The 20,538-nt window shown below is 58.5% G+C and overlaps 1 protein-coding gene across 7 annotated transcripts in view; it reads left to right on the forward strand.

Annotated features, from left to right (window-relative positions):
- Nucleotides 1-20,288, forward strand: part of CEP164 (centrosomal protein 164) — an 85,920-nt gene extending 65,632 nt beyond the window's left edge. For 2 of the 7 annotated variants that reach the window (XM_070426132.1, XM_070426127.1), the window contains 16 exons: nt 2,649-2,780; nt 2,860-3,076; nt 3,993-4,070; nt 4,255-4,374; nt 4,672-4,794; nt 5,745-5,888; nt 6,222-6,305; nt 6,790-6,965; nt 7,239-7,365; nt 7,618-7,685; nt 8,041-8,227; nt 8,743-8,850; nt 9,375-9,489; nt 9,815-10,096; nt 10,850-10,916; nt 11,617-11,878. In XM_070426132.1, coding sequence (XP_070282233.1) covers nt 2,649-2,780; nt 2,860-3,076; nt 3,993-4,070; nt 4,255-4,374; nt 4,672-4,794; nt 5,745-5,888; nt 6,222-6,305; nt 6,790-6,965; nt 7,239-7,365; nt 7,618-7,685; nt 8,041-8,227; nt 8,743-8,850; nt 9,375-9,489; nt 9,815-10,096; nt 10,850-10,916; nt 11,617-11,785 — 2,197 coding nt within the window. In that variant the 3' untranslated portion in view covers nt 11,786-11,878. Of the gene's footprint in view, nt 1-2,648; nt 2,781-2,859; nt 3,077-3,992; nt 4,071-4,254; nt 4,375-4,671; nt 4,795-5,744; nt 5,889-6,221; nt 6,306-6,789; nt 6,966-7,238; nt 7,366-7,617; nt 7,686-8,040; nt 8,228-8,742; nt 8,851-9,374; nt 9,490-9,814; nt 10,097-10,849; nt 10,917-11,616; nt 11,879-11,942; nt 13,224-19,348; nt 19,631-20,261 lie in introns of those variants that run through there. The other 5 variants (XM_070426134.1, XM_070426131.1, XM_070426128.1 and 2 more) reach the window with 5 other exon arrangements.
- Nucleotides 20,289-20,538: the final 250 nt, after the last annotated feature.

Below are 20,538 nucleotides of genomic sequence, written 5' to 3' on the forward strand. Positions count from 1 at the left end.
TGGTTCCCGTGGTCGGTCTGTCCAGAGGATGCCCTCATAGGTCCCCAGAGCTTGCTTATACAGGGTGGCCCCTAAGTCGCTTTACTGTTTAAAAATTGAATAATTTTTTTTAATGTTTCCTATTTTTACAATACAAAGTACAGAAAATGCGAATTTTTAAAACTATGTATGAAAAATTATGTCACATAAATGTCCTTCACTTTCCACTTCAAAGCACAGGGTCTTTCCGTGGCATTTTCCATGACGGCTGTTAACATGTCCCTAAGCTGCTGGGCAGTCCTGGGTGTGAGCTCATGCACCAGTGCACCTTATGTGGGTCCGTGTGTAAGTCTGTGGCATGTGCTGCCCTAGTCTGCCCTGCTTCTCCCCCAGCGCCCTGCACACGCTCAGCCCTGCTCCCCCTCAGCGCCCTGCACACGCTCAGCCCTGCTTCTCCCCCAGCGCCCTGCACACGCTCAGCCCTGCTCCCCCCCAGCGCCCTGCACACGCTCAGCCCTGCTTCTCCCCCAGCGCCCTGCACACGCTCAGCCCTGCTCCCCCCCAGCGCCCTGCACACGCTCAGCCCTGCTTCTCCCCCAGCGCCCTGCACACGCTCAACCCTGCTCCCCCCCAGCGCCCTGCACACGCTCAGCCCTGCTTCTCCCCCAGCGCCCTGCACACGCTCAGCCCTGCTCCCCCCCCCAGCGCCCTGCACACGCTCAGCCCTGCTCCCCCCCAGCGCCCTGCACACGCTCAGCCCTGCTCCCCCCCCCAGCGCCCTGCACACGCTCAGCCCTGCTCCCCCCCAGCGCCCTGCACATGCTCAGCCCTGCTCCCCCAGCGCCCTGCACACGCTCAGCCCTGCCCCCCCAGCGCCCTGCACACACTCAGCCCTGCTCCCCCCCCAGCGCCCTGCACACGCTCAGCCCTGCTCCCCCCCAGCGCCCTGCACACACTCAGCCCTGCTCCCCCCCCCCAGCGCCCTGCACACGCTCAGCCCTGCTCCCCCCCAGCGCCCTGCACACGCTCAGCCCTGCTCCCCCCCAGCGCCCTGCACACGCTCAGCCCTGCTCCCCCCCAGCGCCCTGCACATGCTCAGCCCTGCTCCCCCGGCGCCCCCTGTGTTCCTCTGCGTGTGATCTGAGCACGGTCTCCTGCCTGGGACGCACTGCTGGGTCAGTGGGTGGACCCAAAATGGAAGCCTATATGTGCTCTCTGTGTTAGAGTCGTGGAGGGCTGATTGAAAATGAAATTCGGTGATTTTCATGCGTTGTTCCATCATTCATTTTCCCGTAGTAAATTTCCAGGGAACAAGTTTTCAGAATCTGAAAAAAAAATTTAAAAAAAATTACTGCCAAAAACATTATTAAAATTTTAAACGGGAAGGTGACTTACGGGCCGGCCTGTGTTTGGGGCTAGGTGACACTGTTCGAAGTCAGCAGACAGTATGGAGCACCTATCCCATGGCGGGTCCTGTGCTCGGTACCTGGGATGTAACATGTTTTGAGAAAAGGTTCTTTCTCTGGAGAAGCTCCCAAACTTGAAAGAAAAACAGACGTACAGGTGATTACTTGTGAGGCAGTGTGGAGCGGCGGGATGTAGCTGTGATGGGGTGGTTGGTGAACTGGGGGGTGGTGTCAGTGTTGGGGTCCAGCCCCAACAAATCCAGGGGTTCCCCAAGGTGTGGACGGAGTCGGCGAGGAAGGAATGACAAGGAGGCAGCTCAGGTGATCATCAGGGCGAGGTTCCTCCTAGCCAGGTTCCTCTTTTTATTGTCCTCTTACATTTGTATTTATACTATTTGATCTTAACCCTATCTATTCTATTCCAAAGGTCAGGGCATTTCTTATCTCCATTCCAAGGTTACTCTATTGTTCTATTAAGCTATAAGGATGTAACTGAAGGAGATTATTCTAAGTAAAGATTATGTAGCTTAAGCGTGATTGTTCGTAGTTAAAGTGATTAACTACCCACCTGGCACTTAGTTAAGGGGTTTTACTGATAAAAATCCTCACCTGGGGAAATAGCCTTTCTCAGAGAGGTGGTCCTGTTTAAAACACATAGCATTAAGAGGGGGAGCAAATATATTAAGAACAGTATGCCATATGCGCCAGGTCCCTTGAAACATCCCTGCAGCGACTGTGTCAAGCAGCAAGGGTGGATTGGCTTCCAGCATGTCAGAAAGACTCCTCTGAGAGGGCGGGGCTTGGCATTGAATGATGAACGCGGATGGGCAGGCAGAAGGGGATTTTTGCAGAGGAACCGGCAGGAGCAAGGCCCAGAGGCCAGGAGAGCGGTGGGGTCAGAGGTGGCTCATCGGAAGTGGCTGGAGCAGAACCTATGGGTGGAGAGAGAAAGATGTGGACCAGGGTCAGGCTGAGGCAGAGGGAGCCTGGGGGAGGAATGCTGGTCTGGGATCAGGCAGCCTGTAATCCGCTTGCTGAGGAAAGGGCAGGGGAGTTCACGGTCCCCCTCCCATGGGAGGTGCAGGGAGGCAGCAGGACCAGAGGCTGGGGTCAGCGCCCCTGTAAGAGACCAGAGGCTGGGGTCAGCGCCCCTCTAAGACTCCAGAAACTTCCCAGCAGGCCACAGGCCTGTGGGCTGAGAGCCGGGGATACGGCTGGAATAGGGTGGGCCCTCAGCAGACTTGCCTTGCCTTTCCTCCCCAGGCTCCTGCAGGAGCAGCTGCAGAAGGCTACTGAGGAGGAGGGGACTCAGATGAGAGAGGAGGAGAGCCAGAGGCTGGCCCGGCTCCGGGCCCAGGTCCAGTCCAGCGCAGAGGCAGATGCTGACCGAATCAGGTGAGTGCCCATGCGAGCTGCCCAGCCCCTGGGGCCGCCCCGAGGGCTCAGTTCCTTCCTTATCCTTCCGTCTGCCCAGGGCCGAGCACCAGGCTTCCCTGCAGAGGCTGAGAGAGGAGCTGGCGGCCCTGCAGGAGGCCGAGAGGGCCAGCTTGGAGCAGGGCAGCCAGCAGGTGCTGGAGCGGCTCCGGGGAGAGATGGAGGCTTCAGAGAGGAGAGAGCAGGCTGCCCTGAATGCCGAGAAGGAGAAGGCCCAGCAGCAGCGGAGGGAGCAGCTGGAAGGGGAGAGGAAAGAGGTGAGCAAGTAGAGTGGGACCTTCCTCTCTGATACGGCACCACACGGCCTGGGCTGCCTGGGGAGGGACCGAGTGCAGAGAGCGAGCAAGACTTGGGCATGCAGGTGGGCGCCGGGTGGAAAGTGGGGTCTGCACAGACGGGGCGCAGACCCTGGGCCCATTGCTCACGTGACCCAGCTGGCTGCGGGCAGGAGCTGGGTCCGGTCCCTGCAGAGAGCGGTCGCAGAGGCTCCCGGAGGGCTGCTGGGCCTGGTGCCTGGGTTCTGCCACGGCTGGGAGGAAGTTTGGGGGGAGATGGCTGTGGGTTTGGGGAGATTTCATGACTGAAAGAACTTCGACCAGAGCAGAGGTCCTGAGACGCCTGTGCCTCGTCCCTGTCCTTGTCTCTGGGGACATGCGATGACCTTCCACCCTTCCCTTTCTCCTGCCTTCGCTGAGCGGTAGCGCACTCAGTTGTCCTTCGCTCTTCCTCCATGCCCATCTGGTGTGAGGGTCTGTCCCCAGGTGAGAGGCTGAAGTGAGTAACAGCCAGGCCGAGGGACTTCTCTTTCCTTTTGGTGAGGGATGGAGCCTCGCTGAGACCAGGAGACCAGCAGGCGGGCGTGGGCCGAAGCCTGCAGCCTCCCTGCCTGGCCGTGTTCACCAGCGGGAGTGCCCCCAGCGCCCAGAGGCAGGGTGGCAGCAGTGGCCGGGACCGCCTCCGTGCCCTCCACACTGCCCACATGCCTGTCTGTCGGCTGGTTGCAGGCTTCAGGGGCTGAGCTGTATCGGGAGAAGGAATTTGTGCCAGAGGCTCCCTCATCCCCTGAGCTCGAGGCACGTTGGGGCTGGTGTTCCTGGCTCCTCCTTGGTCTGGGTCGCTGCCCAGCAGCCTTCTCTGCCCAGCATCCCTCACTGGCCCTTTGTTGCTCTCCAGGCGGCAGCAGCGCTGGAGACAGAGCACAGGGCTGAGCTGGCGCGGCTCCTGTCCTCCCTGGAGGCTAAGCACAGAGAGGTAGGTGCCAGGCCTGGCCTGTGGGTAGAGCCTGGGCTGTGGCCCTGAGCGCACGCTCGACCCTTCCCTGCCACACGAGGGAGGCAGCCTCTCCCCCTGCAGCCTGCGGGAGGGGCATCGGGTCCTGGGAAGTGGGTCCCCGGCCACTCTCGTGCTCTCTGCCTCACCCCCGTGGCCCTCCTAGGTGGTCTCCAGCCTCCAGAAGGGGGGAGAGGAAGCTCAGCAGAAAGCGGAGGCCCAGCAGCAGGAGAGCCTGGGGTGGGCGGAGCGGAGAGCGCGCCAGCTGCTGGAGTACGAGCAGGAGGTGTGTGCTGCGCTGCTCCCGGGTCGGGTAGTGTCGTGGTGCTCTGACCGCTGAGCCATCCTGGCCCAGAGGGTCCTCTCACTTTGGCACTTGCGCTCCCGTTTCACAGCCCAGTTCCCTTGCGGCAGTGCTTCTCCACGCCATGCCCTGTGTGTGGGAGGCAGTGGGGAGCATGGCCATCACCTGTCATGCACCTGGGTGCGTGGGAGCTTTCGGGGGGTGCCGTGTGAGGCCGAATGCTCAGTCCCGCGTGCTGCCCGCTCAGTCCCCCGTTGTATCCTGCTGCCTGCCCTGCAGCTCAGTGGGCTCCTGAGAGAGAAGCGACGGGAGGTGGAACGGGAACACGAGGGGAGGATGGACAAGATGAAGGAGGAGCACCGGCAGGCGGTGGCGGAGGCCAGAGAGCAGTATGAAGCCGAGGTGACGGCCCTCCCCGTGGCACATGTGGCACAGCCTGGGCCCTGGTGGGCCGGCTGGAGGCGGGGGGAGGGAGAGGGGAGGCGGGGCGTGTCTGTGGGAGGCTCTCTTCCCTGGCCCTGCCCTGGCCAAGTCACGTTGTGCCTCAGCCATCGGATGAGGAGGGACCCTCCGCCGGGCAGGCTGCACTGGCCTTCGGGTGACGACCCTGGCATTGAGCGTGGGCCGCGTGCCAGGCCCTGTTCTCAGCGCTTGGTCTAGATTAGCTCATTCAGTCCTCACAGCACCTCAGGCGGATGTCCTATCATTACCTCCATTTTAAAAGTGAGGAAACTGAGAGTTGAGCGCGAGCCACTTGCCCCGACCCATGGCTGACAGGCAGGAGCTAGGGTCCAAGCCTAGATTGTCCGATCCCAGAGCCTCAGCCTTGGCCTCCCTAATCCTGCCACCAGGGATCATAGGAAGCCAGGACACCAGGAAATAGCCTGGCAGGAGCCAAACAGTAGGCAAACCTCACCTGCCCATCTCCAGCCTCGGCCTGGGTGGGAAAGGTCAGTTACCTAAGCCACCGCCCTCAGCTTGGCTTGCTACTGTCCGGTGAGCAGTGGCCGTGGCTGACTTTGGCCTGCGGCTGGGCCTCTGCCCGGACTTCTAGGCTGCGGTTCCAGGGACCCCAGATCCCAGACTCTCTGTGCCGTCTTTCCCGGCAGAACCAGCGGGTCATGAGGGATCTGACTTCCTTCCCAAACCAGTCCTGACCTGCGAGGGAGAGGGAACTATTAATGGCCTCTTCCCTGAGGGAGGCAACAGCAGTAGGAGGCTCCCCAGGCCATTTCCTCACCACACTGTCCAGCCTGTGCTCTCTGGGGGGACCCCGCTGTCCTAAGGGCTGGCCTTGGGGCACTGGCAGGGGTGGGGACTGCGGTTTCCTACTGGCGGCCCGCTTTGTGCAGGAGAGGACACAGCGGGCCATGTTGCTGGGGCACCTGACTGGGGAGCTGGAGCGCCTGCGCAGGAGCCACGAGCAGGAGCTGGAGGCCGCGAGGCAGGAGCAGGCCAGGCAGCTGGAGGGCCTGGGGCTCCGGCACCGGGAGCAGGTGGGCTGGGACAGTGGGGGCAGCAGGCCAGCAGCTGCGGGAGGGGTTCTCGCTGGCCGACCCCAGTCTGGGACATCGGTGCTCCTTTGTTTTCTGGGCCAAGGGGGTCAGCCTCTCCAGGACCTTGGGGTTGGCACCTCTGATGCTCCTTGCCCACCCTGGGCATAAACAAGGGGTGGTGCTTTCCTGGGAGGCCACAGGGGCTTATGGGAGGGGGTGGGAGCCTGTCAGGGGGTGTGCCATGGCATGGGGGTCAGGACCCCTCCTGCCCTCACCTCATGCCTCGCACCGTTTCTACACACACAGTTTTTCCTCTGACTTTGCTTTGTGCAGGAAAGGAAACTCCAAGATTTAGAGGTGGAGCTGGAAACCAGAGCCAAAGAGGTCAAGGCCAGGTTGGCTCAGCTGGACGTTCAGGTGAGGGAGTGGGGTGGAGGGTCCCCAGGTGCCCTTGATCTTGGAGACATGGTTCCCCCAAGACAGGATGGGCCTTTTCTGCCCCTGCGCCCTGGGGCCTGGCGGTGGCCCAGGCTGGTCCCCTCCCTCAGGAGGAGGCTGCCCCAAGGAGAGGTGGCTGTTGGCCTGAAGCAGCAGGTGGCGCTGGAGAGCGAGCCTGGTCTCCTCACCTGGCCTCCCTGTCTGCCCCCCTCTCTCTTCCCCACCCCCCACCGCTTGTTCACTTGGTCTTTGCCTGCAGGCCCTGGGTCTATTCCACCAGCAGTACCTGTGGGGGAGCCAGCACAGGATGCCAGGGAGTGGGGGGTGGGCCGGAGGGGGAGGACCCGTGACCTCGGTGTGTGGGCCCGGTGTGTGGGCCCTGTTGGGGCCCTGTCCTGGGGCTTCCTGGCTCCCTGCCTTCTCCCACTCTTTCTCCAGGCGCTTCTGTCTTTCCTCTGCCCAGGAAGTCACAGCCACCCATCAACACCTGGAAGAGGCAAAGCAGGAGCACACGCGCCTGCTCGAGTCCAACCGGCAGCTCCGAAGAAGTCTGGGCGAGCTGCGGGCCCAGAAGCTGGAGCTGGAAGCCCAGGTGGACCAGCTGCAGGCCCAGGCCAAGGGGCTGCAGAGACACATCAGGTGGCGTGCCCTCTGACCTTCGCTGTTCGGCCCGTCCCAGGCAGGGCTGGAGCCAGGCTCTGCTGCCTATGGTAGGGATGGGGGTGTGAGGAGGCAGGAGCAGCTGGGGTCCTGGTTTCACCGTTCATGCCCCAGCCCTGCCTCAGAAGCTTGGCCGGAAGTGAAGCGATGGAGATGGTCTTATTTTCTACCTCGGGTGAGGCTCCAAGCCCACCAGGGGTCTCGACAGTGTGCTCAGGGGAGCCTGCTCACCTCCTGCACCCCCACCCACAGTGACCTGGAGGCTGAAGCTCAGAGGAAGCAGGAGGCGCTGAAAGGGCTGGCGGTCGAGGCGAGCAGTGCTTCCCCCTGTTGTGAGCCAGACCTCCACGTTGAGGACCTGAAGACACCCCCTGGCACCGTGAGCTTCTCTGGCCTTGGCAGGGACAGGATGGCTGGGCGGGGCTCCAGGAGGGGCGGGGCTCTGCTCTGTATTGGGCCTCCAGCTCCTGTTCTTACTGTTCCTGGTCCCCCACTTCCATAGTCCGAGGGTCTCAGGGGTGAACAGTGCCAGGCCTCCAGCAGGGCCGGGGTGTCGGCTCTGGGAGGGTTTCAGGCCTGGCGCTTGCGTGCACCTGCTGGCCTGGGTCAGTGGGTTTTCCTGTGTCCTCAGAAGCAGACCAAAGAGGCGCCCCCTTCTGTCTCCCAGAGCCCGGAGGTCGCCGACTCATCCTTGGACAGGTGTGTCGATGGCCCGTCCTATTTGGGGTTGGGCCGGGGGAAGCGAGGTCACGGCAGTCACCCGTGGGCGTGGCTCAGGGAAGTCGGTGCCCACCGTGACTGGGTGCGGCAGGCTGGCATCTGCGGATGCCTGGGCGAGAGTCAGGCTGACGGGAGTGCCTGGCCTCTATCTGGAGGACAGTGCCACACGCCCTGTGTGGTCTCCAGTGGCTGGGTTCCTTTCCTCGGCAGCCCCACCCCACCCCCAGTCTGCTCAGGATGGGTGTCTGCCAGGAGCTGGAGTGACCCAGAGCAGGGCTCTGGAGTCTTTGTAGGCCCTCTCACCCCCGCCCCGCTCCCCGCCTGTCCCCATCAGCTTCCGGCACTACCTCTCTGCCGAGGGGGTGGCTCTCCGCAGTGCCAAGGCCTTCCTGGTGCGGCAGACGCGCTCCATGCGCAGGCGGCAGGCAGCCCTGAAAGCCGCCCAGCAGCACTGGGGCAACGAGCTGGGCACCGCTTCGGATGCGCCCGAGGACCTGCTGGGCACCAAGGGCCTGGAGGAGGTCAGAGCCTGGAGGACAGCCTGGGCCCCGGGGAGGGAGGCTGGGGAGCCGGGGCTGCGCCCGCCACTGCTCATTCTGGGGACCCCATGAGGGTGGGTACACAGCCTTGGGCTCTGGGCACACGTCACGTCGGGCGGTGGGCCGGGCAAAGAGATTCTGTGGCTCCTCGAGGATGAAACGACTCACAGGCTCGCGAGGCTGGACCCCGTGGGCAGGACGCTCTGATAGAAACCGCATGGCCCCCCAGGAACCGCAGGTGATGTGCAAGGGGCCAGTGTTACTCCGTTTGCTAGGTGAGGAGTGCAGTAAGCTGCTCTGAATTTCACGTCCAGCGCCTCCCTTGTAACATACTGCATCTCAGTTAATTCTCAGGGCCCATGAAAAGTAGCAGTTCTCCTAGATGAGAACCTAGACTGAGAGTTAAGTAATGTTTCACGATAACCCAGCGAACAGAGGGCCAGGCTGGGCCCCAGCGTCTGTGGGTCACACAGGCCCCTCCCCTCCCGTGACTGCAGGAGGCCAGGCACCTGGGGGAGATGCAGTCTGCCATGCGGAGAGGCCGCGACCTGCTACAGAGGAAGGAGGAGAAGCTGAGCGAGCTGGAGGCCTCTCTGCGGGACGAGGTGAGCCCTGGCCACACAGCCCGGATGCGGTTGGGTGTTGGGTCCTGTTGAGGCTCCCGGGCGGGGAGACGGCATGGCTTCAGCTCTGCGTTGGCTGGTTTGTGCTGCGTGGTTCTGAGAGACCCGGAGCTTCTTGCTGAAGCTTCTTGGGAGAGGATCTAGCCCTGGCCCTTCCCCGGCCATGGAACCTGAGGACAGGTGTTCCGGGGAGCAGCCTTTCCCCGGATGCCCAGGCGTGGGTGGGGAGACCCTGCAGAGCGAGTTTACTGGGGAGAGAAAGGGTGGGCACCAGCCTGGTCCTGGTGGCCTGCCTGCCCGCGTCTCAGGTGGGTGAGTTCTGTGAGCCTCTCCCCGCCCCCGCCCCCGCCCCCCACCCCGAGAGGCAGCCCACAGGATGTGCCCCTCCCAGAACCCTGGCCCCAAAGAGCCCGCACCTGAAGGGGTGAAGGGCTCCTCTCCAGCACAAAGCCAGTCGGCAAAGGCGCAGGGCGAGGGCCAGCAGGAACTGCTGCTTCTACCCACAGGCTCTAGATGAGGACATTCTGAGAGGGCCCCCCCCCAAGAAAGTGGTGACCTTTGACCTCAGCGACACGGAAGACACTAGCAGTGGAAGCTCAGAGTCCGGGTCCCTGCCTCATGGTGAGTGGTGGCCGCAGGGAGGACAGGGAGGGTGGCTGGGAGGGACCGGTTTCCGTGGAGAGGGAAACGGGCAGCCCCTCCTTCGCTCTGTGCGGGCCTCGGGGAGCCGTGTCTGAGCGGGTCCTCGGTGGGTGCTGGGCGAGGAGGAGGCTCGGGCTTTCCCGCCCACAGGCCGCACGCCGGCGCCTTCCGAGTGCGAGTGCACAGTCCCTGACCAGCCTCTGTGCTCTGGCTGTCTGCTCTGCCGGGAACCGAGGCCCTGCCCTCCACGGTGCCACAGGGCCCGGGGGCCTGGGTCCTTCACCACCGGCCTCTTCCCTTCCAGGCAGCCCGGCCAGGCCCCCCTTCCCCGACAAGATCCGGTGCTTGGACAGCTCCCTGCGGCACATCAGCAGCCAGCTGCACCAGGTCCTCAGCCTGCTGGGCGTCCTCGGCACCCAGCCGCCCCCGCTCCTCACTTCCACCCCGGCCCCGCCCCCGCCCCCCTCCCTCCGGAGGACCCCCACCCAGTGGGCCTGGGACCCGGGGCTGGGCCCCAGGCTCTCCTCCTCCACCACTCAGGCCATGGACGACTTCCTGGTGGAGAAGTGGCGCAAGTACTTCCCAGGTGAGCTTCCTTCGGCCGAATGTGACCTGGGCCCAGCCTTGCCCCTCCTCCTCTTCCTCTCTTCTTCCCCTACCCCCCTCCTCCCTCCTCCCAGCTTTGGGTCACTGCTCCGTTGACTGGCCCCTTGGGAAGCAGGCCTGGCTGGGCCAGCAGCCTCGGCTCTGTGGGTGAGGGCGCTTCGCCTGGGCTTGGGCCACTGGGGCCTTTATGGCTCCAGAACTCAGCAGAACCCAAAGGCCGTCGTCCTTATCATCATGAGGCGCCATCGGGAGCGCTGTGTTGTAGGCCGGGTGTTTCATGTAAAGTTTTTCATTTAGGCCTGTAACCCTCTGAGGTCGTCATTCGTTTTTTGTTGTTTTTGTTAATGTTTTTACTGATGTTTAGAGAGAGGAAGGGAGAGGGATAGAGAGATAGAAACATCAATGAGAGAAACATTGATGGGCTGCCTCTTGCACTGGGGATTGAGCCTGCAACCCAGGGATGTGCCCTGACTGGGAATCGAACCGACTGGAAATGGAAACAGAAAAGTAGATTACGTTTTGGAGATGAAATGGACAGGGTGACTCCCGCCTCCCACCTTTCGCTTCCAACAGCTGAAGGTCTCCCTGTGTGTAGGTTCTCCTTGGGAGGGGCACTGCCTTTTCTGTTGTGAGGAGGCAGAGGTGCTGGGGAGCAGGGGCGGCTGCTCGGGCGGGCGGCTGAGGCTCAGGCCCAGCTGGCCCCTGTCCTGAGCCATTGCTTCCTGCTCCCCAGCTGGGAGCCCCAGCCTCCGCAGCAGCCCTGTGCCCTTGGAGAACAGGCTGGGCTACGTGTCTGCCAGGTAAGACTCCCTGCAGCTCTGGCGCCACCTCTGAGGGGAGCAGAGCTCAAGGTGGGGCGGCCCTGAGGGTCAGGCAGGCCTGGGTCCCAGCCGCCCCTCGGCACAGCCAGAGGAGAGTCCCGGAGCCCAGCTCCGTGAGGAAGTGCCCTGTGGCACCTCGGGGAGGAAGCAGCCTGGCCAGCCCTGGCACAGCCCTCGCGTGGCCCTCCAGCTCTCCATCCCGGAGTGGCTTTGCCCACAGTTCCTTGCCTCCCCAGTCCTGTAGCAGTATCTGAAGGAGGGGGCGCCCTGTGGGGGAGACAGGTGGGCCAGCATTTGAGCCTGCTTATCCTGTTCCTGGCCACATGCCCTGCCCCCCCCCGCCCCTGCCCCCCCCCCCCCCCCCCCCCCCCCCGCCACAGGCCCAACCATTAGCACCCCCCACCCCTCTGACCAGTGGGAGCTGATGCTGGGCGCGCATTTGCTGATGAGATGGGACCAGGATCTGTGTGTGTGGAGCCCACAGTGTTGATGTCAGGAGAACCCAGCTGGGGGGCGAGGGGACAGTCCCGAGGGCCTCCTGCTAGTGGGGGAAGCTTTGAATGGCTAAAGCCACCCCATAAGCCTGTAGCTGATGTTGGGGGAGGGGGCGATGTGCTGCCTTTGGTCACCGAGTCACAGGCCCTCCCCTGGCCCTCCTGCCCCTGCCTCCTCCTTCCAGGGAGCAGCTCCGCCTCCTGCAGCATCCCCACTCCCACGTCCCCGAGGTGGGCAGCGCCAGTCTGCAGGGCATGATCGAGGCTAACCGGCGGTGGCTGGAACAGTACAGGAATGACCCCAAGTTATATCCTTTCAGCCAGCTCTCAAACCCTGGCCCCTTCCTGCTGTAGCTGGGCTGGCTGAGCGGGGCGGCTGTGTTTGTGCCCTGGAGGTCCGAGGATGATCCTGTTGGGCTCCCTTCCCTTCCTTCCCTTCTTTCCCTGGCCTTTCCCGGTGCTCAGCTGCCTGCAGTTTTCCTTCACCTTGTGGCCAGGCATCTGTTCTTAGTGCCCAAGCCAGCAGCCTCGGGCCTCCTGCAGCTGAGCCTGGATGAGAACAACAGGCTGCAGGTGAACCGCTACTGAGGCTCGAGCGGCCGTGTGGGCCCCCGCATCTCCTGCTCCCAGGCCAGGGGCTGAGGAGGGCCCTGCACCTGCCTCGGATGAAGCTCTACAGCGGGGGAGGTGGGCTGGGTGGAGAGGATGGCAGAGCTGAGAGCTAGGAGCCACCTGCAGCGACCATGAGCGGACTGCAGGGTGACCGTGGGACATCGGTGAGCCGCTGTGAGGATATGGCAGCGCTGATGTGGGGCCCCCGGGACATGGGCACCTTCGGGGAGGGGGCATCACCGGCGTTGATGTCAGAGGCCCAGGGATCCCTGTGGAGCGAGGTGAGCCTGCACCGGCCTGCAGGGCTCCGCACAGTGACATGCGCAGTCCTCAATCCATGAGCAAGGCCCCCGCGTCCTGTGTCCTGTGCCCTGTGCGTGGGACGCTGTCTCTCCAATACCTCAGCACATGAGCTCAGGCCATTTCTCTCTTTTCTCCTCCTTCCCTTTTTTAAAACGTCCTCTTTCTTGAGTTCTCTGTTTCTCCTTTTGACTATCTCAGGATTGGGCCCAGCCCTGCCCGAGGGTGCTGGGGCCCCCCTTCCCTCAGCCGCACTGTGCTGTCCCCAGGGCACCCTTTCCTTTGCTGGGCTCTGTGCAGAGCCCTCCCCGTAGCTTCTCAGGTCTGCAGCACACAGCTCAGTGAGAGCCACCCGGGAAAGCCGGATGGCTCTGGTGCTCTCGCCTCTCACCCCTGGGTGCATCCACGTGTGCTTGTTTCTAGCTGTTTCCTGCTGTGCCCACCCTGCTCAGCCGGGAGACTGGGTCTAAGGAGGTGGGGGCAGGGCCGGAGCGGGGCCTTAGAGGGAGGGGTCTTGTGCCCCAGGAGCCACTGCCTATCTGCACAGCCCCCTGCACCCCTCTCACAGCGGCCCCCTGGGGTCCCCAGACACGTCTCTGACATCTGTCTCGGTGTAAAGAACAGAGCACTCCCTTCTTCTTGCCGGGAAAGCTGTGGGGTTGCCCTGGCCTCTATGCATGGAGACCGACTCTCCGCCCTCCCCCCACAAACTTCTTAGTCCCGGAATAAGAAACCAGACCCGATGGCTTTTATCCACCCTGCGTGCTCGGCTCCGTCTGCCACACAGAAAAAGGTCCGTGGCGGATCCTGTGGGACTAGCGTATGTGTTGCACCCTCTCTGTAACCAGCCTGTGTTTGTACATCAATTAAATCTCTGTTGGTCCATTTTCTACAAGGTGGCTGTGTGAGTGTGTCCTCGCCAGGGCCTCTGCCTCCTCCCTCTTAAGAACAGAGCTCAGTGGGTAGAGTGTCAGTTTGTGGACTAAAGGGTCCCGGGTTCGAGTCCAGGCAAGGGTTGCGGGCTGCTCCCCAGCCTGGGCCCTGGTAGGGGCTTGTGCAGGAGGCAACCAATGGATGTGTTTCTCTCACATTGATGTTTCTCTCTGTCTTTCCCTCTCTCTTTCAATCTCCTTAAAAATCAGTGGAAAAATATCCTCGGGTGAGGATTAACAACAACAAAAAAGCAGAGGGAGAAGTCAATGTTCACAGAACATCTAGGAAGCTGATCTGATCATCACAACAAACTGGTGATGCAGGGATTGCCATCTTCATTCCTATGGGCGAGGAAATCAAGGCTCGGGCACCTTTAAGTGCCGGGGTCCTGGAGAAAGTAGCTGAGCTCCCTACAAGGCAGATCCCTCCCCTCCCTGTGCCCTGGGAGGTGCTGACCTCTCCACCGCTCCCTTCATCCCCCTCCTATTGCACTGCCTGCCAGATGCAAGAGAAACCCCTGGAGTCCTAGGCAGGCAGGTAGGGGGTATTGAACACCCTACACACAGTGCTTCCGTTCTTGGGTCTGCAGCAGCAGGAATGCACGGGCACCAGCTTGAGATGGCCCTGTGTCATGGGTTTGCATAAGAAAACCAGCTTCCAGAGACGCATGCACACTGACCTCGGCGCCTGTGGTCTCAGGGCCCCACGCACTCTGATGGAGGGAGAGAAGGGAGCAGGGAGCCTTCGTGGAGCCCCCGGATGCCAAGTGCTGGCATGTCACCTCATGCAGCCCTTTGCCCTGCGCGGTTGGTATTATTTTGTAGACGAGGAAACGTAGGCTCAGAGAGGTTAAATGATGATCTCAAGGTCATCCAGGTCCACGTGTCTCCGAGAGCCAGGTTCCAGCTACCACACTCCCGCCCCTACCTCAGCCGCTCCTGTCTTCCCCTCACCTCCTGCGGGGCTGAAGACGGGGTCCCAGGAAGGGGGTGGCTTCCAGCTGAGGAAGCAGCCCCCGCCCGGGCCAAGGTTTACAAAGGGACTTTTTCAAAAGACTCCTAAACTGTCCCATCCCTCCCTCATGGATTCTCGACGCTGCCTGGGGAGTCTAGAAGCAGAGTTGGAGCTGCCGAGCCTCGAGCCTTGCGCTGACCGGCTCAGCGCTTACTGGCCTGGGCCAGAAGCCACGAGAAGACCGAGCTGTCCAAGTTAGTGTGTGGCAGGCGTGCGGCTAGAGCCGGTAGTCAGTTCTGAAACTTCCAGCCTGAGTCTCAGAAATATTTTTAAAGGATGTTTGTTTTGAATAGGCTCATGTTCACAGGCTTGATGCTCAGATGGTGCAGAAGTTGCTCCATCCATGGGCCATCTCGTTCCTCCTTGAAGGTCACAAATGGATCAGTTCCTCCTGGAGATTTTATGCAAAGACAAGGAAAGAGCAGGCTGCTCTGCTCTTCCCATAGCAGGTGGGCTTAGGGTCATCCTAACCCAGGAATAGAGGCTTCCCAAAGCTCCGAGATGCCCCTGACTGCTTTCTTATGGGAGCAACACTGGGAATGATAATGGCCCCACTCCACCCCTCAACTGCACGGAAACTTCCCACAGGACGGCAGGGTGGTGAGGAGCTCTGGCCTTAAGACACCCCCTGGCTCTGTGACCTCAGCAAGTGCCTTTCCTGGTCCAAAGCTCAAAGCCTGAGTCCACGTCCAGGGGTGAAGCAGGGGCTGCCAGCTTCAGTGAGGATTCTGCTATGTGGGGAGCTACCCTCACTCAGAGCCTGAGATCGGGCTGGGCTGGGGAGGGGTACTGGGAGAGGGGGGTACTGGGTGGGGAGGGTGCTGTGGGGAGGAGGGGTCATTTCATGGGAGCCCCTGCCCGACAGGGATTGCAGGGGAATGTGGGGCTTAACCACCAGGAACTTGATTGTGACGGAGAAGGTGACGAGGCTCCCAACACCTGGCTCTCGGATCTCAGCAGACTAGGTTCCAACCTGCAGCACCCAAGTAGTCCTTCCATTCAGCGGCTTTGCTCATCTGCAGAACCAAGGTGCAGGTGCAGTCAGGCCAGAGGACTTGCCAGGCACAGGTCTGCCTGATTTGGGTCCTCAAACAAAGGGTTTTGCTGGCCCTGGAGCCTGGTCTGCCCACGCCCAGGCAGACAGCTGAGTCATAGCCCCAGTAGCTGCCTGCTGCACACCCCCTACTAGGGATTGAGCCCACAACCTGGGCCTGGGCCCTGACTGGGAATTGAACCATGACCTCCTGGTTCATGGGTTGATGCTCAAGATGCTCAACCATGGAGCCACACTAGCCAGGCAAGACAGAAAGAATGTAAAAAGCAGTAAGAGAAACAGATGAGTTACTAACAAGGGAGCCCCCGTAGACTAGACTTCCTAACAGACACTTTTCAGGCCAGAAGAGAATGGGAGAGCTTATCTAACCTAATAATAGACAAACATGTAAATTGACCATACCTTCGCTATGCTAACCAGCCAATCAGGAGAGTATGCAAATTAACCCAACAAAGATGGCGGTTACTTTGCATACGTAGGCTCCAAGCTGAAGCAGCGAAGCCAGATGGTTCCAGGGCCAAAGCAGCGAAGCCTGACAGCTCCAGCCGGAACCCGACCAGAGCGAAGGCCTGGATCCCGGGTGCCAGAGGCTAACCAGTGCCAGCAGCCAAAGGAAGGGAAGGCCTATTGCATGAATCTCTTCATGCAATAGTCCTCTAGTATAAAATATTGAAAGAATAAAACCATCAACCAAGAATACTATAACTAGTGAAGCTGTCCTTCAGAAACGAAGGAGGGATAAAGATTTTCTTGAACAAATAAAAGCTCACGCAGGAGGTGGTGGAGATGCCCGTGTAAACTCTCCCAGGGCTTCTCTGTCATGACAGCTTTGCTACTGCCCGTGCCAGGGCTTCTGCAGCCCTCACGGGTCCACGGGTCCACGGATCCTCACCACAACCCTACAAGGGACCCATCTATAAGATGAAGGCATGGGTGGGGTTGAGTGGAAAGGTTAAGTCAGTAGGTGGCAGAATCAGAATGCAAACCCAGATCAGAATAAGTCTCCTAGCCTTTGGGCATGGCTGTGCATGTGGGCATCTGTACTCACCCTCATGAGCTGGTGCCCTCCCTCCCGCCACTGGCACTGGAGGGCAAATAGGAAGGGACAGGGAAGGCGGTTCTGAGCCACTTGCCTCTTCATATCAACAGGGCAAGTCTTCTCAGAGGAGAGCCTCCTGGTCTACCTTTCCTCCTCTCCCCTCCTCCTCTCCCCTCGCGTCTCTGCCCCAAGGCAGTGCAGTGTTTGTGTGTGAAATTAATAGCTGTCGTCCCTCCTCGACCCCATTTCCCGTAGGAACAGCATCCACTCAGCTGCAGCCAGGAGAGGTCAGTGGGTGCAGGGCCTGGGTGACGCCTCCCCTCAGGATTTTAGACCCCCAGATGGAGGCACTGCTGTTGGGGTCAGAGGGACCCCTTCTCGGCTGGGACCTCAATTCCCCCCTGAGCTCTGGCTAAGTGACTATGCAGAGACTGAGCCTTCGTTTCTTCGCCTGAGAATGAGACCATTACATGCAGCCGGGGAAGCCCACCGCCTGCCCACCCTCTTCTCCCAGTGCCCGCAGTGCCTGGCAACGCAGCATACACACGCAGGAACTGGATGAGGCTTTCCTCCATGGGAGGCCTGTGTCTAATCCCCTCTCCCTTAGGCTCAGTATGTCTAGGGCCTGGCTGGACTCCCCAGCAGCCCTACAACAAGCCCTACTCAGCTTGGTATACAGTTCATTCGCTGATTGGCTCAAGGGCAATGCGGCCCTGCCTGCTTCTCGCCCCAGGCCACCAGGCTGGGGGGTGCCAGCTCTCTTTTAGCCTTTTGTTCCCCTGGAGGGGTCTTGGAGCCTGAGAAGGGGGGACCTGGGAGTCCTATGGAAGAGGGTGTGGCAGGACCCAGGAGTGGGGCGGAGTCAGACGCTGTAGAAACTCTGCGTGGAAGGTGAGGTGAGAGGCTTGTGTGCTCAGGCCCCACTCACTCACTGGGCACTAGGTGGGCAGCTCTGGGCCAGGCTTTGGCTGGTGTCAGGGAGCAGGGCAAGAGTGTGCACACTGTGATTCAGGCAGCTGTGGACACACAGGGCTGTGCCTCCACCTTGGCTTCAAAAGGAGGGAACTAAAGAGAAAGAATGACACTGGCAGCAGGAAAAGGGCCTCAGGGCAGAGCCTCCTGGGGGGCAGGTAACCACATTGCCCCCTCTCCTGGGGTATCTCTTGTTTGGAGTCAGAGAGCCACCTGCCAGCTCTTGGTTCTACCAACATTAATGGATTTGAGGATATTATGAGGCTTGAGAGTTTCCTTCCCTCTGGCAGACACTGTGAGCTCTCATGGCGACTTTCAGTAGGTTCTCCAGGGCAGCAAGGGCCTTCAAATCCTACCTGCTACCCTGGATGCAGCCAAAGCAGTTCTAAGAGGAAAGTTCATAGTGATAAATGTCTATCTCAAGAAACAAGAAAAATCTCAAATAAGCAATCTAACTTTGCACCTCAGAGAACTAGAAAATGAAGAATGAGCAAAGCTCAAAGTTACTAGAAGAAAGGAAATAACAAGGTCCAAGAGTAAATAAACGAAATAGAGATTAAAAAGACAACAGAAAAAAATAAAGCTAAGAGCTGGTTCTTTGAAAAGATAAACAAAATTGACATATCTTTAGCTGGTCTCACCAAAAATAAGAGGGCTTAAATAAATAAAATCAGAAATGAAAGAGGAGATGTTACAACTGATACCACAGAAATACAAAGGATCATAAGAGGCTATAATGACCAACTATATGCTAACAAATTGGATAACCTAGCATAAATGCATATATTTCTAGAAACATATAACTTACTAAGACTGAATCAGGAAGAAATAGAAAATCTGAATAGACCAGTGGCTCTCAACCTTCCTAATGCCGCGACCCTTAATACAGTTCCTCATGTTGTGGTGACCCCCAGCCATAAAATTATTTTCATTGCTACTTCATAACTGTAATTTTGCTACTGTTATGAATCTTAAATATCTGATTTGCAGGATGTATTTTCATTGTTACAAATTGAACATAATTAAAGCATAGTGATTAATCATAAAAACAATATGTAATTATATATGTGTTTTCCGATGGTCTTAGGCGACCCCTGTGAAAGGGTCATTTGACCCCCAAAGGGGTCGCGACCCACAGGTTGGCGACCCACAGGTTGAGAACCGCTGAAATAGACTAATTGAATCAGTAATCAAAAACCTCAACAATCAGAAGTCTAGGACCAGACGGCTTCACTGGTGAGTTCTACCAAATATTAAAAAAAATACCAATCTTTCTCAAACTCTTCCGAAAAATGGAAGAGGGGACACCTTCAAATTCAATTTTATGAGGTCAGTGTTACTCTGATGCCAAAACTAGACAAGGACACAAGAAAAGAAAATTACAGGCTAATATCTCTGATGAACATAGATGCAAAAGTTCCTAATAAAATGTTATCTAGCTGAATTCAACAATACATTAAAGGGATCATACACCATGATCAAGTGGGATTTATTCCAGGGATACGAGGGTAGTTCAACAGCCACAAATCAGTCAAGGTGATACACCACATCAACAAAATAAAGAATAAAAATTATATGATAATTTAGCAGATGCAGGAGTAGGATTTGACAAAATTCAACATCCATTTATGATAAAAACTCTCAAAAAATCAGGTATAGAGGGAATGTACCTCAACCTAATAAAGGCCATATATTACAAGCCCATAGCTAACATCATGTTCAATGGTGAAAAGTTCAAAGTTTTCCTCTAAGATTGAAAACAAGACAAGGTGCCTCCTCTCACCACTCCTATTTAACATAGTACTGTAACCAGAGCAACTAGGCATGGGAAAAAAGCCACCCAAACTGGAAAGAGGTAAAACTGTCACTATTTGAAGATGATATGATGTTATATACAGAAAATCATAAAGACTCCACTAAAAAACTGTTAGAAATAAACAAAAATTCAGTAAAGTTGTAGGATACAAAATTAATATACAAAAATCTGTTGCAGGAGAACCAAGATGGCAGCATAGGTAAACACCTGTACTTGCTGCCTCCCACAACCACATCAAAATTACAACTAAGATACAGAACAACTGTCATCCAGAACCGCGGGAAAGCTGGCTGAGTGGAAGAACAACTAGAGAGATAAAGAAGAAAACGCATTGAGACTGGTAGGAGGTGCGGAGGCGCGGAATGGGCTGGCACCCGGGTGTGCTGCTTTTTTAATTGGGAGGGAGATACAAGCTCCCACTTGCTCTGAGCTCCGGTGCTGGCCAAGGCTCTGGGGGACCCAGACACATATGGGGAGAAACTGGACTGTCTGGAATCGGGGCAAGAACATGGGGGCGGCTTTCTTCCAGATGGAGGTGCTCGCAATGGTCATTGTTCCTGTGCTGGGACCTCCCCAGTGCAGGGCTGACTAGCAGCCATTGCTGTTTGCTCTACCCTGGAGATTCCCTGAGACCCTGCCCTTCCCAATTTACAACCCCACCCAAGCTGTGCACAGCAGCTTTTGCATATGAATGGCCTGTCCTTTCTCAGCCTAAAACCTGCCAAACAAGCTGCAGCTGGGTCAGGGAGCCCCAAAGCTATCAAAAGAAGGCACAAGGCCAGCACCAGCAGCAGCCTGCCTTGCTTCACAGCTGGGCCTTGTCTGGGCACTTCCAAACCCCATACAAAGAAGAGAAATCTGCAGATCTCTCTGTAGCTCCTGCTGGGTATCCCCAGGCAGTGGCTGACTTTGCACCTCCGTGGAGATCCAAGAGCCAGTGTACCCAGTGGTCAGAGTGAGACCATCCAAATTATAACTCTTCATATCCATAAGTGACACACTCAAGGGAAGACTCAGTGAGCACCAAGCCCCACTGAAGCACGTCCTGCCCCATAAGGGTGTCTCCTGCAAATCAGCTCTTCCATTGTAGACACAGCTGGTCCTCACAGCCAATTGACCTGGAGGTCAATTCCTCCCAGTGATGCCAACAGCAATCAAGGCTTAACTACAACAAGACTGTGCACAAAGCCCACAAAGGGGTGCACCAAGAGTGTCCACCTCAGGTGATTGGGGAGGCTGAGCCACTGGGCCCTATAGGACACCTAGCACAGTGGGGTGGTGAGGGCCTGGGGTGGGGTGGGAACCGGGTGGAGGGGAGCTATGGGGGGAAAAAGAGGGACATCTATAATAATCTGAACAATAAAGAT

Source organism: Myotis yumanensis, unplaced genomic scaffold (genome assembly GCF_028538775.1).
Source record: "Myotis yumanensis isolate MYYU_CA2020_CCGP unplaced genomic scaffold, mMyoYum1.0.hap1 SCAF_10, whole genome shotgun sequence".
In the NCBI taxonomy this organism is placed as follows: Eukaryota; Metazoa; Chordata; class Mammalia; order Chiroptera; family Vespertilionidae; genus Myotis; species Myotis yumanensis.